Here is a 15,464-nt window from a genome sequence, read left to right on the forward strand (position 1 = left end):
TTCAATATTGTCCACACTGGATGCGGCATCATGCATCCGGTGTAGACACGGTGTGAGAAAAAATAGTATTGGGTTAATAATTAACATATGTGACAATGTGTGTACCCAGAGGACTTATTTGCTCTTTATTTAATCTCAGTACTGTCTAGGAGAAACAATTGAGATACTGTATTCAAGTTAGCTATTTTTCTCTCCTGTAGGCACTTGGCTGTAGTGCACAAACATTCATGTGATCTCATTTGACAGCCTCAAGCATGATTCTCAGAGGAAAGTCCGAGCCAGCATATTTAGAGAAGTTTGGACGGCCTCACAGGATGCTGTCATTCCCGAAACATCCCTCACATCATTTAATTTGCTTGAACAGAAGAAGCTGCCTGGCAAAATCACCCTCGATTTTTGGGCACTTCAGTGGCCCGGCGCCACATGTTTTTAGCAGGGACCCAAAACCGCCTGCTCTGATCTCCATTGACAGCAGCACTCACTCATCTGATGTCATTGTTTTGTTTGTCTCGTGATTAACAATTTTGTTTGAAGCCAAAAGCACCGGGTGCATACCGATTGCACTTTGGTTACGTGGACGATTTTGCAGTGACATGGACCGTAAATCACAATTCCCACAAGACTTTGTTACTTCTGAATTGTATGAATTGTGTTCTGGTTAGAGGAGGATGAACTAGATTAGTTTCGTTTTGTGACAGATTTATGAAATGTGTGTCTGGGTAATACAAAAACCAACTTGAGAGCCATTTCCAACATTGACGGGTGTTTTTTTAATAAATATTTGCGTTTATTATAGGAGAGGAATACAGATTATTTTAAGGAATAGTTCACCTTTAAAATTGACTTGTGATGTGACTTTCCATCTTCTGCAGAACACAAAAGAAGACATTTTTAAGAATGTTGGTAACTGAAAACCGTCGCTCCCCATTTACTTGCATTGGTTTTGTCCACACAATAGAAGTCAATGAGGACCAACGTTTTTTGGTTACCAGCATTTTTCTTTTGTGTTTTGCATGAGAAATAAACAACACACAGGTTTAAAATGATAACAGGGTGAGTAAATGACAGAATTTTCATTTTGATCTTAAGGTGAACTATTCCTTTAAGATCTGTGTTTAACTAACATTTACATTTTTTCTTAGTTTATTTAATTACTAGGAGTCAAATTAAATTGTTTCATGTATTCTTGGGTGTTTACTATAGACGTATGGTCTATAGACAATATATTCCTCAGGAAGGCCGTTTAAAGGTTGTTTATTGTGATAAGTACCAAACGGGTTTTATTGTGTATTCCCTAGTTGTCGTTTGCAGTGCATTGTGGGACATTTGCTCCAATGAGCCGGCAAATCATGAAACCCTCTTTTCTCTCTTTCAATCTCTCTCTCAGTGATATCTCTTACAATGCATCCGCATCTCACATTATAAGTACAATATCTGTCAACCCCTCAGCTTTGTAACTCTTATGATGAACTCAGGATTTACCAGTTTGCTCGGGAGAAAACGCTTCCGTTCTTTAATATTGAAAGTTCAGTGTTTGCCATTGTGTCATCTTTTAAACTTCCCAAGACCTGCCCTTTAAGACAGAAAGTGAGGCTGAAAACAGTCGATTTCATCTGCTGACTGTATTGGAGTTCACTGCTGTGATTCTTTCAGTCAAAGGTTCAGAAGCGGCTGCTGTCTGGAGCCTCTTATTGAGCCGAGGATGTGAAAAAGGCCAGTCGCTTCTCTTGCTGAGAGGGAGCACTCTCGAGGAAGATATGGGAGTATTGATACATGTCTCAACATTTCTGCATGACAGTTAAATTGCTCTGCGCGCGTTCTCTGAATCTGTGAATCTGATGAAAGTCTATTGATTGTGTCGAGGGGTATCTGATATGTCTGATGGCGCATATCGAACTGCGGCACTAAGATTGGCACCGTGGAGTGACGAAGCCTAAGAGAAGTCTGACAAGGATCAATATATATTCTTGATATTGCTTCAGAGGTCGTAAATGTTGGACAATATGATTTGTTTCATTTGTAGAAAGGGGGATCTTTGAAGGGATAGTTCTCCTAAAAATGAAAATTCTCTCATCATTTACTCACCCTTGTGATTTAAAACCAGTATGACTTTCTTTCTTCTGCATAACACAAAAAGCATTTTGTGTAATTTTAGTAACCAAACCACGACGGGACCCATTCACTTCTATTGTATGGACCCAAAACCAATGCAAGTCAATGGGTACCACCGTGGTTTGGTTTCCAACATTACTAAAAAAATGTATTTTGTGTTCTGCAGAAGAAAGAAAGTCATACAGGTTTGAAATCACAATACTTTTCCTATAGATTCTACATTACTTTACAGCTCAGTACTCTTACTATTATGTATTTTATGGATAGTATAATCCAACAATGTAATGTATTTGAACAATTGTCTCAATCGTTTCTATTTTTATTTCTCAAGCAATTTTAGAGAAAACATCTCATACTAAGTTAAAATTTAAATGAAAGACAAATTAAATCTCCTCAGCAAACTCTTCAGGTTTTCACCCCACTTGCAAAATTCTCTGTTGTTCTCCCAGCCAGCGTTAAAAAAATCAAATCTATTAAAATGTTTCCACGTTTACATTCTATGCAATGTGTTGTAATACGCAACTGTTAGCCTCCCGCCAGTTTTCTTCAGACTGAGGGTCATTACGCAGGTAGATTGTGTTGGAATTGAAAGTTTCTTTGCCATCCTACAGCTGTGTCAGCCTATTAGAAACGACAGCTTATTTATCACTCGACCGAGGCTGCCGACACATTATCATATTTTAATACCCTTACAGTGGTAGAATGGAGCAAGAGAAGAGACATATTGCCAGTCTCGCTTGGTGATCCCCCCTTCTCTTCTGCAGGTATACGTTCACAATACAGGAGGCTGTGAGAATATATGATGAGCGTAATCGTTTCTTTCCCTATTAGGCTCTGAATTAGAAAAGATAAATGTGGTTGTTTGTGATCCAGGTCTGATAGTGGGCATCGAGAGAGGCAGATATCAGAGTGCTGCACCTGGTCAAGAAAGAGGGATTTTGGCACGGAAACTTGAATGAAGGGAAGCCGATTAAAGAGACAGAGTTTAATGATGGTGTTTATTGCCAGCAGGGTGCTATACACCTCTGAGGCAGCGTCAAATAGCTTCTCATAAGCATATCATTTACATTTATGCATTTGGCAGACACTTTTATCTTACATTGCATTATTCTATACATTTGTATCTGAATATGTGCAATCCCTGGGATCGAACCCATGACCCTGGCGTTGCTAGCGCAAGGCTCTTGCCATGAGCCCCAGGAAAGCACGTACTCATTACACACCATTATCATCAGCATGAGTTGTGGACCGTCAGCTGTCACAGGTACTTCCTGATGACTTCCTTCGTGACATCCTTATAAGCGGCTGTTTGTGTTTGAATAAACTGCTATAATCCAGGGCTCAGTATTAAGCATTCATTGGTATTTGCCTTTCGGGGCAAGAAAAACTGATTGTTTACTTGTCCGTTTCTTTAGTACAGTGGATTACTTTTACTGGCCACTAAAACCCATGTTTTGTTTATTTATGTTATTCCTGTTTTAAGGGGGGAATATATATAAATTGTTGCTAATGTATCATTTGAAAGCCCGGGAATGATAGCAAAGCTACAGCAAAACAAAATAATAATCAGGAATTCATTTAAAAACAGTCTTTTAGAGCCTTTTAAGAGTCTTTTCAGCCTTTTTTAGTTTTTTATTTGTTATGTATAATTTCCCATCTTAAAATTTCATACTTGGGTGAATATAACTCGTTTAAAAAAAAAAATTCTTCATTCATTGCACGCTTTATACATTAGCCTTCTTTTCATACTTAGAAGAAATATCACAATTGAGTCTGGGGTGAAAAATTAAATATGAATTAGGATGCCATCTAGTGGTGCAAAGGGATAAGGATGGATACATTTTTGTCTCTGTTTAAAGGGATAGTTTATATGAAAATGAACATTTTATAATCATTTACTCAGCCTCAATGTTCCAAAACTGTATAAAAATCTTCAGCTGAACAAAATAGAGAATGAGGGACACTAGTACTGGGGCACCATTAACTATCATAGTGGTTGTTTCTGTACTATGGAAGTCTATAGTGCCCCAGGTCTGGTTGGTTACGAAGATTCTTCCAAATATCTTTCGTTTTTTTTGAGTGGAAGAGAAAATTTTATACAGGTTTGGAACAACTTGAGAACGAGGGCATGATGACAGAATTTTTAGTGTGAAGACAATAGGGCTTTTTTTGTAGAGGTCTTGTGATCTGCTTGAATTTTGTTCACAATAGGCAATATTATTTTCATTAAATATTACTAAACATGTGATCTGATCGTAGCTCGAGGAACATGATGAACTTCAGAACTTATGTGATGAAACAGCAGTATTTAATATGTGTATGGTACTTTAAGAGCAGTGCAGTGTAAAGTTGGAAATATCCAGTGTTGCATGAAGTTTTAGATATTTGTCTGGTCATGTCCCATTTTGGAAACCTAGTGAGAGATATGGACCATATGCCCCGCTTATTCCATCCAACCTTGGCGCCTATGTGGGAGAAGTAGGTTTGAATCGGACCAGTACCTTGCACTGTTGAAAATGAGCAAATGAGGTAGGTGGCAAAGCTGTAAATCAAATTCTGCTGGATTCGCTTCAGGGTCATAGCCTGAGGAGCATCATAACACGGAGCCAAACAGACATGTTGGGATAGAGAGAGAGTGTAGATGAGTGAGGAAAGGACCGCCTCTTCACAACTAGGTCAAGTAAGGCAGCGCTTACAGAAAGCCTTCTGTTCCAAAATAACCCTCTTTGCATTATCATCTGTAAACATTCAAGATTGCGTATGTCCACGTTTCGAGTGGATGTGACAGATGTGTCACGGCTCAAGATATCTCATCATGTGATAGGTCACACTTGAAGGAATCATGACCCGACACTGCCAGGATACTTTCACTAAAGGCACTAAGTGAATCATACTATTTACGAGCATTTTAACAGTCCAACTTAAACCAACTGGCTTTCTCAGTATCTAAATAACAAAATAATCACACAACAGATGCTTTCAACTACATCCAACTTCCTGTTTTATTTGAATACCAGCATTATAATAAGGAACATATTGCATATAAATTGTGTGTGATAGTAGGATGTGTGTGAGAGCGCTTCACTGTATCTAGGAAACCGGTCGGAAATGGGACAAATAGCATGTAAGTGGAGCAGTCCCCAATAGGTGTCAGCCACTGTGCTCGACTACATCGTAGACCGTTCGGACCAACCCAAGAGCTCGGATGCGTGTGTGCTTGCACACGCTTCTTGCATGTGTATGTTTACAAAGTAGTTGGCGTGCGTGACAGTGGAGATGCTGAGCCCTACGGACTCTGATCTGATGTATTACCTGAACTGTGTATACAGGGAACCCAGGAAGATCGTTCTGCACAAGGGCTCGACCGGACTGGGCTTCAACATCGTCGGAGGAGAAGATGGAGAAGGCATTTTTGTGTCTTTCATACTTGCAGGAGGGCCTGCGGACCTTAGCGGAGAGCTACGGAGAGGAGATCAGATCCTATCTGTAAGTAGATACAAAAGTGAATGAGAATATGTGCATTTTTTTGACAATACATGTGTGATACATTAGTGATGGATTCATTTATTATTATTTTATTTTTTTTATGATTTTTTCTTAATTCTTTGTATTTGGTCCGCGCTTGATCTAAATTTACATTCATGCATTTGACAGATTTTTGTATCTAAATTGACTTAGATCACATTCAGATTACAAATTTGTATTAGTTGTCTATTCCATGGGATATTAACCCACAATTTGAACAAAAGAATAATATTACAGATCTGAATGTTTGGTTTCGTCCGTATTTAGTGATTTGTAAGTTTATAATATTTGTGATGTCATCAGTTATTTCTTATTTTAGTTATGTTTGTGCGTGCGTGAATTAACACTTTATATTGTGTTGTTAGTTTTTGAGAATCTTACACTATTTTACCGTCTGCCAAAATAATGCAGAAATTGCATTGAACACAAGGTGGCGCCACTACACCACTTTTGAACCCTTCATAACGATTCTAGCAAACACCTTTTTGTTTGTAAAAACATTATTGTAGTTTTACAAACTCAGTGCTGGTTCTACTTGTCTGGATGCGATTTTATCACCAAGTTTTTTGGCATTGATGCAGCACCATAACTTTTATTATGTAGTGTTAATTGACGTTGCAATTAAAACTCTCTTTGCAACAATCCAGATCAGTGATCCACTCGAGAAGCTCTCTCGCCCGATTTCCTCTGGCTGATCCATCATTTCTTTTTATCAGAACTTCATCAGGACCCTCTCGCCGTAATCAAACCCCTCCGTCCAGATTTCCCGTGCAATTATAGTCTGAGCTACTTGAGCCAGACAATCACATGCTGCCTCCTCAGGACACTGATTAGAAAGAACGAGGGAGGGGAGACGAACTGAAAGGGAAGGAAGTGAAAAAGAGTGATAATGGTGTGCTGGCCTCATTTGGAGTCTAAGAATAGCTGTGATGAAGTTCATAATGTTAAAGGGACAGTTCACAAAAACAATACAGTTAGTAATTTGCTTTCCCGTCTCATGTAAATCAATTGAAAATCTTTCCTAAAGATATTGCTTACAGTTTTCGTATGGGAAATTAGCAAGTGCTGGTAATGTATTGGGTTCCATGGGGTTCCATGGAACAGCCACCTAAGAAAATAAGAGACTATTGCAAATGTTAATTTAATTTAATAAGCATTTCTGGATGTATTATGTCCATTTAAGTCAAGTATCTGTTGAATTGAAAAAACAATCAACAGCAATGTGAAATAATGACAGCATGACAAAACACAAGGTTAACATCAAGGTTATCGAAAACAATTTTTTTTAACCTTAATATTGTATTGATTTAAAGTGAATATTAACTTATTGTCTTTGCAGTATTTGAGGTCTGAAAAGGTGCCTTTTCTGGTTTCTTTTCTGTTTTTTGACCACTTTCTCCTGTTCTCATTTTCTGCAAATAAATGCAAATAGAAACAATAGTTTTATAAGAAATTTGATTGACATGTTGTTAGTAGTTAACAGAATGTAACAATAATGATAATTTACTCTATTACATATAGTAAATTCAGAAAAACTGAAAATCATTTTAAAATAGTCTCTACATATTTTTCGAAGCTGTACATTATACTTCCAAAATTCATTCATATTGACTCATTGTATGTCGCTATAAAAAGTGTCATTCATACAATTAATATAAAATAAGGTTTCAGAAAAATTAAGCTGAAATAAATAATGACGAAAATCTCTTAATTTGCTGAATCATTCCTTTAATAAGAGCTCATTTTAGCCACAAAACACCCCACAGGTACTTTTTGCTCACCTATGCAACCCCACACCACTGCCAGCTGTTCTAGTTCTCTACACTTTACCTAATTTAAGCTAAAAGGAATAAACGGCTATCGTATAACAATTTACCGTGAAACGTGATGTAATGGAGATTTACTGTGATTGATTACAGGTTAATGGAAATGATCTGCGAGGTGCCACTCATGAACAGGCCGCAGCCGCCCTGAAGGGGGCGGGGCAGACGGTAACCATCATCGCCCAATACAGGCCGGAGGGTGAGTGTCCGTCAGCTTCCTCCACCGAATACCGTCGCCGACGGTCACATGACTCTTACTCACAGAGCCGTTTAGAGTACAGAGGTCACCTTTAGCTGCAGGCATGACAGAAACACAATTCACCCAGACGTTTTTGGGACGAGCCCAGACCGGTGCACTCTTTATTTCTCCTGACTGTTACAGAATAGCGCATGTGCCCTTTTCAGTGTTGAGTTGCCATGTTTGATAAGTGTCATTTAGGAGGTTTGGCTGCTGTGGAATCCAGTGACACTAACTGGTGCAGATGGGGTCGGATGCATCAATGTAGTTCTTAATCCACTAGGATTTTTATACATTTTAATAAATGCGCTTGCTGGCCTCTAACTCAAAGGTGAAGTGTGTTATTTTTTCATTGTGAAAGTATTTCCTATCTAGTCTAATGTTATACTAAACGCGCTGGGACTTCTTGGAAGTTTCTCACACTTCACCTTTGAATGCTAGCTATGCAAAATACAAAATGCTAATTTTTTTTATAACTCCTATGATAGAGAAGACAGTTTGTGAGGTGTATCAAATGCTAAAGGGGTGTGTATACAGTCATTGATAAGGTGAGAGAGACAGATATGGCAGTGTGGTCAGGTGTGTACTGATATCTCCTCTCTTTTCTCACCCGTCAGAACTTGCCCAGTGCTCCCCACGCCGGGCCCCGCCTCCAACTGCAGGTTTGTGCCATGTGATCAGCGCCTGGGTCAAAACTAGTACCACCCAGACAGACTGCACAGAGCTAGACCACAACCAAAGCTCAATAGCAGAGGTTCTCAACCTTTGGGTCGTGACCCTTATGTAAAGAAGGGTCGGCAGAGATGCATATTGGGCTAGGAGATGTCTATGAGCTGTATTTTTATTAAATTTTTTATAGCGGGAGGTGAAAACAACAACATTTAATAGATCCAATTAAATCATGAAATGTAAGACGCAATTCAAAAATGTAAAAGTTCTGGTAAAACACAGACAACTTTAATATGATGAAGTGTTAAGCACAATTCTCTATATTAATACAATTCTATATTGTCATTAAAAATCTCTCGTTATTCTTGGCTTTTTGACCAACTAATGATGAGAATCCTTGTTCTATAGACACTATAAACTACCAGAGTTGCATATTTTTTACTCTCTATTTTATTCTTAAGAAGATTTAGGAATGTTTACGAAGTCTGTGGTGTCTCTTGAGCTCAAGTTTAGTCTAACTGTCTGCAGTCTTGCTGTGGCCTCATTCTTGCCCCATTGGCGGCTCTGACCATGGGCCTCTTATTCAGGGGACTGGACAGAGAGAGATTTTGCTCTCGTGATAGTCCTGCGTGCACCTTTTTTGTTACCCCTGCCTGCTGCCTCACTTGATCAAATCCTTGGCTCCTGTGTGTATGTTTGGCTCTAACCCACACGTCCAACACAGATGGCTGCTGTTTAGCACGTACATACACGCAGGCAACAGATTTAGATTTATTCATTTAACTTGCAAATAAGGAACAATTCAGGACAATTATCTTGGATATTTAGTTGAGCAACATTTGCACAGTTACACATTGAGGATTATTATTGTATACACTTGTACAAAAATACAAATACACTTGATGTTTTAAATGGCTTGACTTTATCTTTAGTCTATGTCACAGCCCTGAACCATGACTTGCTACGAGGGAGATTATCATTCAGAAAATTCAATACATTAGGACCGTATGTAGTGTTCCTAGAAAGGAAATGCATTTTAAATGTTTGTCTTTTGAAAGGTGAATTTGTCGACATGAGTGCGCTTGCAAATAAATGGCATCGCATCAATGCTACACACATGGACTAAAAGCCATGCAACCCACATTTATTTTCCTTATAATTTAATAGAAGCCAACAGGGTTAATGTCTGGAGCCATGCTTCTCTGCACTGCTCAGTGTCTCTGCCCCTCTCCTCCTCTTCCTCCTCTGCCTTTACCCTGTCTGAAACCCGTTCTGTTGCCCCCTGCTGAAACCAACACCCCCTCCCAAAACACATGTCACCCTCGCAGTAATATTGCATGTAAACTTACTCACACAATCACACACGTTATGGCAAGTGTTCTGAACTGTCAACTTTATAATATTTTTTGTAGATATAAAGATATAGATGTAAAGAGCAATTTTAACTGCACATATTGAAAAAAAATAAACCAAGCTGTCACTGCGGCTTTACCTAAAAAGTGCATATTAGTACCTCAAATGTACACATTGGTACAAAATTACATATCTGTACCTAATAGGTAAACGTTAGGACCTATTTAATGGGAACAGTCCATGTCCATTTTTTCTGATACTGTGCTTTAGAGTATATTTGCGTATAACTGGAGTTCCTTATTGAACTCTTTTATTCACTTATTCTTTCCAAGATGTTGCAGCTTTATAAAATCCATACACAGCCTACCTCAGCAAAAGGATATCTGATAGATATTGGCTAATCAGATAAAAAGACAAACTAATTGAATTTCTTCTAAAATACATATATTATCTATGCAAGGAACCACAATTTCAGCAGTCGGGTTGAAGCTGTGCACTCGAAAAAATGAATATCTTATTCTCTTACACACAGGACTTCTTTGCTCCTTAAATGGATGGTTCATCCAAAAATGTAAATTCGGTCATCATTTATTCACGCTCATATTATTTCATACCTGTATAAATTACTTTGTTCCTACGAACACAAACATATAAGATATTTGGAAGAATATCAGTTCTGGGACATCATTGACTACCGTTGTATAGGAAGAATTAAAGGGTGGTCAAAAATTCCCTGAGAAATCTTTGTTTTCTTAAATTTTTCAAAATATCTTGTGATGTGTTCAATAGAAAAAAATACAATATTTTGTTAATACTATTGTAGTGGATGATGTCCCAGAACAAAAAATTGCTTACATTCTTCCAAATACCTTTCTCTGTGTTGATTGGAACAAAGAAATGTATACAGGTTTGAAACAACCAGATGTCATATTTTCTATTTTTAGATGAACTATCCCTTTAAAATGAAAGTTCACCCAAAAAGTAAAATTCTGTCATTAACTCACCCTCTTGTCATTTCAAACTTATATGACTTTCTTCTCCAGAACACTAAAGAAGATATTTTGAAGAAAGTCTGTGACAGAACAACGGCGGCACCCATTAATTTCTATTGTACAGACACAAAACCAATGCAAGTCAATGGGTACTGCCATGGTTTGGTTACTAACGTTCTTCAAAATATATTCTTTTGTGTTCTAGAGAAGAAAGGCATGCAGAGGTTTTAAATGACAAGAGTGATGACAGAATTTTACTTTTTGGGTGTACTGTCACTTTAAGCAAGAAAGATCGGCAAGAGTTTTAAAAAATCAACTCACTGAGTAAATTGTATGTGTAAATTATATCACTGAGTACTATTGCAGTGATTTATTGACTTTTATTAGGATTCTGTTTGTCCTTCTATTTTCAAACAGCAGTAACATGATGGCGTATCTTAATTTATTTGACAAACATTAATAACAGAATACGGGCGGATATATTTTCATAACCCTCCATTATTTCTCGGCGGTATTGCGATCATGTATTTCTTTGAAACAGCAGAGGCCAGCAATAACCATACTAATACTGTCACTCTAATGCTGTACATTATTCATGCATAGCTCTGTGTTCTATCAGCGTAATGGTGTATGATCCCAGCCTAGCCAATCCCATTCTAGCATTTGACACCCATCCGGGATTTATAGTGAATGAGAATCCTAAAAACATCAGTGACAGAGGGGAAGCAGAGTGATAATCTCTTTCTGGCAAGGAGGAATTAATACAATAAACAATAAAGACCTGAAGTAAACGTCCTAACTGAAGATGAGTCACCAGAAGTTTTTAAAGCAGCGCTCTGTCACTTCCTCCAGACATTCTCTTTGTTTCCTTTCTATATCAAACTCAGCTTTTTGTGAGCTTGTGCGTTTTTGCATTTTGGCTGAAGTGTATGATAATGTTGAACTTGCAAACCACAGCTTTTGTGAATCCACAGGAATCGATTCCCTTGGCATTAATATTTAATTGTAAGGGCTGTTTCCTCACTTTGCAATATAGCTGTGCTTTCGCTATGCAAAGTTGTTTAGTATAGACAAAACAGTAGTGATTTCACAATGAGTTCTCGATAGTCAGCGTTATGAGTATTTAGTCATATGGTCATAGTTCCAGCTCGGCTGTTCTTCTCTCTGCGGCTCAGACCGATTTCCCTGATGGTCTCGGGATTGATTGAGCGGAGCTAGAAGTCATTAAGGTGTTCAGCAAAATGCAAGCTTGCACTTTCTGCAGGGATGTAGAGGGACTGCTGAGATTGGCTTTCTGAGGGACGTTATCATTGCAGTTTAGCTTCAGTACTTAATACTCAAAACCGATTGATAATCAAGCAAAATCGTAGCCAAGATGAGATTGAGACCCTTTATTTGGTCAAATCAAAAAAAGTATACAGTATATTCATTATTTAATGTGAATGCCCTTATTCCAAAAAAGTATTGTTAGAAGAAAGAAATGAGTTGTTGTGTGATTAGAACATATTAGTCAAGGTTTCTCATGTCAAACATTTCTGTGAAAGTTTTAGAGATGTTTTTGCTCACATTTATTTTTTTATGCAGTGAACTGTCCCTTTAATGTCCCTTACATTTGTTGATTTTGTTCCCTCAAAATCAAACCCATATCCTTTGAGCTGCTTATGCAATGCTCCACAACTGTTATACATAACATGTTGATATGGCATTAAAACGAATAGATAGATGGATATTTTAAATGGGGTCTAGAGAGCATTGGCTTGTTTTTGTGAAACATGAATACATCTGATTTTATCGGAGAGGCCTCAGGTACAGCACACACTTCCTGAACGCAGGTAATTACAGGCCAGAGAATGACGTTTTGGGTTACAGAAACACAGAACAGATACACACATTGTGATTCACAGGCCATCATCTCTCCTCTTAGAGAAAGACCGAAATGCAGTATTTTGTATGGCTTTTACTAGCCAAGAGTCACGACACGACAGAAACATGAATGGCTGACTGAAAGCGGTGGATACACTCTCAAAACAGATAGCGTGTTTTTTTTGCTGGCATTTTCAAACAGAGAACAAAAGACCTTGAAAAGGTTTACACCGCTGACATTTTCATATTTTATTGTGTGTGTGCATATCTGATGAGAAACTGGATAGAGGGCATTATGACATCACCAGCATGCAAACACTAAACACAATAGACAACCAAGGACCCAATGACAGATCTAGAACACTTGGGGGAACTCTGCACACACGCTTTCATGGAATACAGAGAGAATAAAGGTCATAAATGAAATTTTTTTTATTTTAATTTTTTTTTTATTAAATTAGTATTGTTGTCTTTTTACAAATATGAAAACAAGATCATTTCACTTGAAAAACTGTAAGATATAGAAAACTGTAAGACCTTGAATATGTTAAAGTAAAGTGTACATGAATTTAATACAGATATCGTTTCTTGTTTTGACGTTGTTAGATATTTTGCTGGAATACAAGCAAAAAATGATTTAGCTATTTTTTGCTATCCAAGGTATAGCTTAATTAATACATAGGCTACACATGCCTATACAAACAGGAACAAACTAAGTTATTATATTCATAAAATCAGCATTCAGTATAAAGTGAAGTGAAATTGCCTCATAAACCGTTCAGAAATCATAATATTATTATGTGAGTGAACTGTCCTTTATCATTAAGTTGGATGCCCAGAGGTCTGAATGACTAATATTATACCTTTATTATATTCTGGTCCCATCAAAATGACTAATCTCAGGTCTCTCTTCTCATTCTTTTCAATAGGGGTTTCACAGAGAATGCATCTTTGAGGAGAAGAACACCTATACAGTTTTGACAGATTGGGCTACGTTCATGCGATAGCTCTTTGGTGCCTCTAATTTAAAGGGCAGCATTCAGAGAGGGATTTAGCAGCTGTTTTATAATCGTGTACAGGCGGTTTTGTAATTGTCTGTATAAAACTGAAGTTGTTTAATTAGTTTAACCTTCTTATAAGCATTATCTCTCTTCCCGTGGGAAATATTCTTTTTTGTTGTGTGTGATTTAAAGTGAAAGTCTTCCCAAAATTTTAAACAGGAAAGGTTTTCATCTTTTACTTACCATCTTGTCATTTCAAACCTTTATGACTTTTTTTTCTGCAGAACACAAAAAGAAGATATTTTGAAGAATGTTGGTTACCGAACAAAGGCGGTAACCATTGACCTGCATTGGTTTTGTGTTCATGCAATAGAAGACAATGGGTACCGCCGTTGTTATAAAACATTGTTTAAAATATCTTCTTTTGTGTTCTGCAGAAGAAAGAAAGTCATGCAGTTTTGAAATGACAGGTAGGTGAGTAAATGATGACCGAATTTTCATTTTTGGGGCCTTTAGGGCCGCATTTATAAGGAATGATGCTGTAGGTAAAGTAATTACTATAATAGGTAAGATTGTATGCAAAAATAAAGTTTTGTTGGCTTTTTTGATCACTCGGAACAGCCAGCAATCACACAACAACCCCTTGGCAACCAACCCAAAACACCCTTGCATTATAGCAACCACTCAGAGCACCCTAGCAACCACACAGCAACCGCTAGAGACACCATAGCAATCACATAGCAACCTCCTTGGCAACCATCCCCAAACACCCCTGCATTATAGCAACCACTCAGAGCACCCAAGCAACCATAGCAATCACATAGCAACCCCCTTGGCAACCATCCCCAAACACCCTTGCATTATAGCAACCGCCCAGAGCACCCTAGCAACCACACAGCAACTGCTAGAGACACCATAGCAATCACATAGCAACCCCCTTGGCAACCATCACCAAACACCCTTGCATTATAGCCACCACTCAGAGCACCCTAGCAACCACACAGCAACCGCTAGAGACACCATAGCAATCGCATAGCAACCCGCTTGGCAACCATATCCCAACACCCTTGCATTATAGCAACCACTCAGAGCACCCTAGCAACCACACAGCAACTATAGCAATCACATAGCAACCCCCCTGGCAACCATCCCCAAACACCCTAGCATTATATCAATGCCTTGGCAACCACCCTAAAAAGTCCCTAGCATCATGGCAGTGAGTTTTGCAGATTAAAATCACGAAATGTTCTCTTTTGTACTGGTCTACCAGTCCTTGTCACGTCAAGGTCATGGGTTTGATTCCCAGCGGACGCACAAATCGTGTCTTAAACGCACTGCAAGTCAATTCAGATAAAAGCATCCGCCAAATCGGTTCATGGCTGAAATGTTTCTTTAGAACACCCCATGGGTTGTTTTTGAGTATGTATTTCTCCAATGGTCTGGATTGTTTGCTAGCATTTAGCCAATTCTTGGCTGCAGTCCCAGATGTCCTGTGACGAGGGGTTCCTGTGGCCAAACTGTGCTGTGTTACGATTGGGCAGCATGTCACTCACTGAGGACCACGCTTGGGTTTTGCTCTGGGGGGGCTAAACAGCAGACTAAATTAGAAAACATATTTGACCATTATGCCCGGACTGCTGCTCACACACGTCAGACCATCATATCACTCCAAGGCTGCCGTTGATACACAAACAAACTATTATAAGCTAAAGCATCTCAGCCATACTCACTATTGTCCTCCTATCTCTCTCTGCTCTAGACTCTACTAGGTTAGTTGTGACACACATGCGCACTGTCATGTTACAAATGATGTTGGCTTAATTTCAAGTCTCCTTTTCACTGGAAATGTCATACTGCCTCTTCTGTTCCCTACATGTGCTGAATTTAC

At 38.4% G+C, this 15,464-nt stretch overlaps 1 protein-coding gene across 23 annotated transcripts in view; it reads left to right on the forward strand.

Moving 5' to 3' along the window:
* The window catches only part of dlg2 (discs, large homolog 2 (Drosophila)), a 192,135-nt gene that overhangs the window by 150,089 nt on the left and 26,582 nt on the right, over positions 1-15,464 (forward strand). For 14 of the 23 annotated variants that reach the window (XR_008905064.1, XM_056735915.1, XM_056735918.1 and 11 more), the window contains 3 exons: positions 5,442-5,598; positions 7,557-7,659; positions 8,316-8,360. Coding sequence is in view for 22 of the 23 variants with exons in the window: in XM_056735915.1 (XP_056591893.1) it covers positions 5,442-5,598; positions 7,557-7,659; positions 8,316-8,360 (305 nt within the window). In the remaining variant the exon portion in view is untranslated. The remainder of the gene's footprint in view (positions 1-5,441; positions 5,599-7,556; positions 7,660-8,315; positions 8,361-15,464) is intronic. The other 9 variants (XM_056735917.1, XM_056735921.1, XM_056735925.1 and 6 more) reach the window with 1 other exon arrangement.

The sequence above is a fragment of the Triplophysa dalaica genome, chromosome 22 (genome assembly GCF_015846415.1).
Source record: "Triplophysa dalaica isolate WHDGS20190420 chromosome 22, ASM1584641v1, whole genome shotgun sequence".
Taxonomy (NCBI): Eukaryota; Metazoa; Chordata; class Actinopteri; order Cypriniformes; family Nemacheilidae; genus Triplophysa; species Triplophysa dalaica.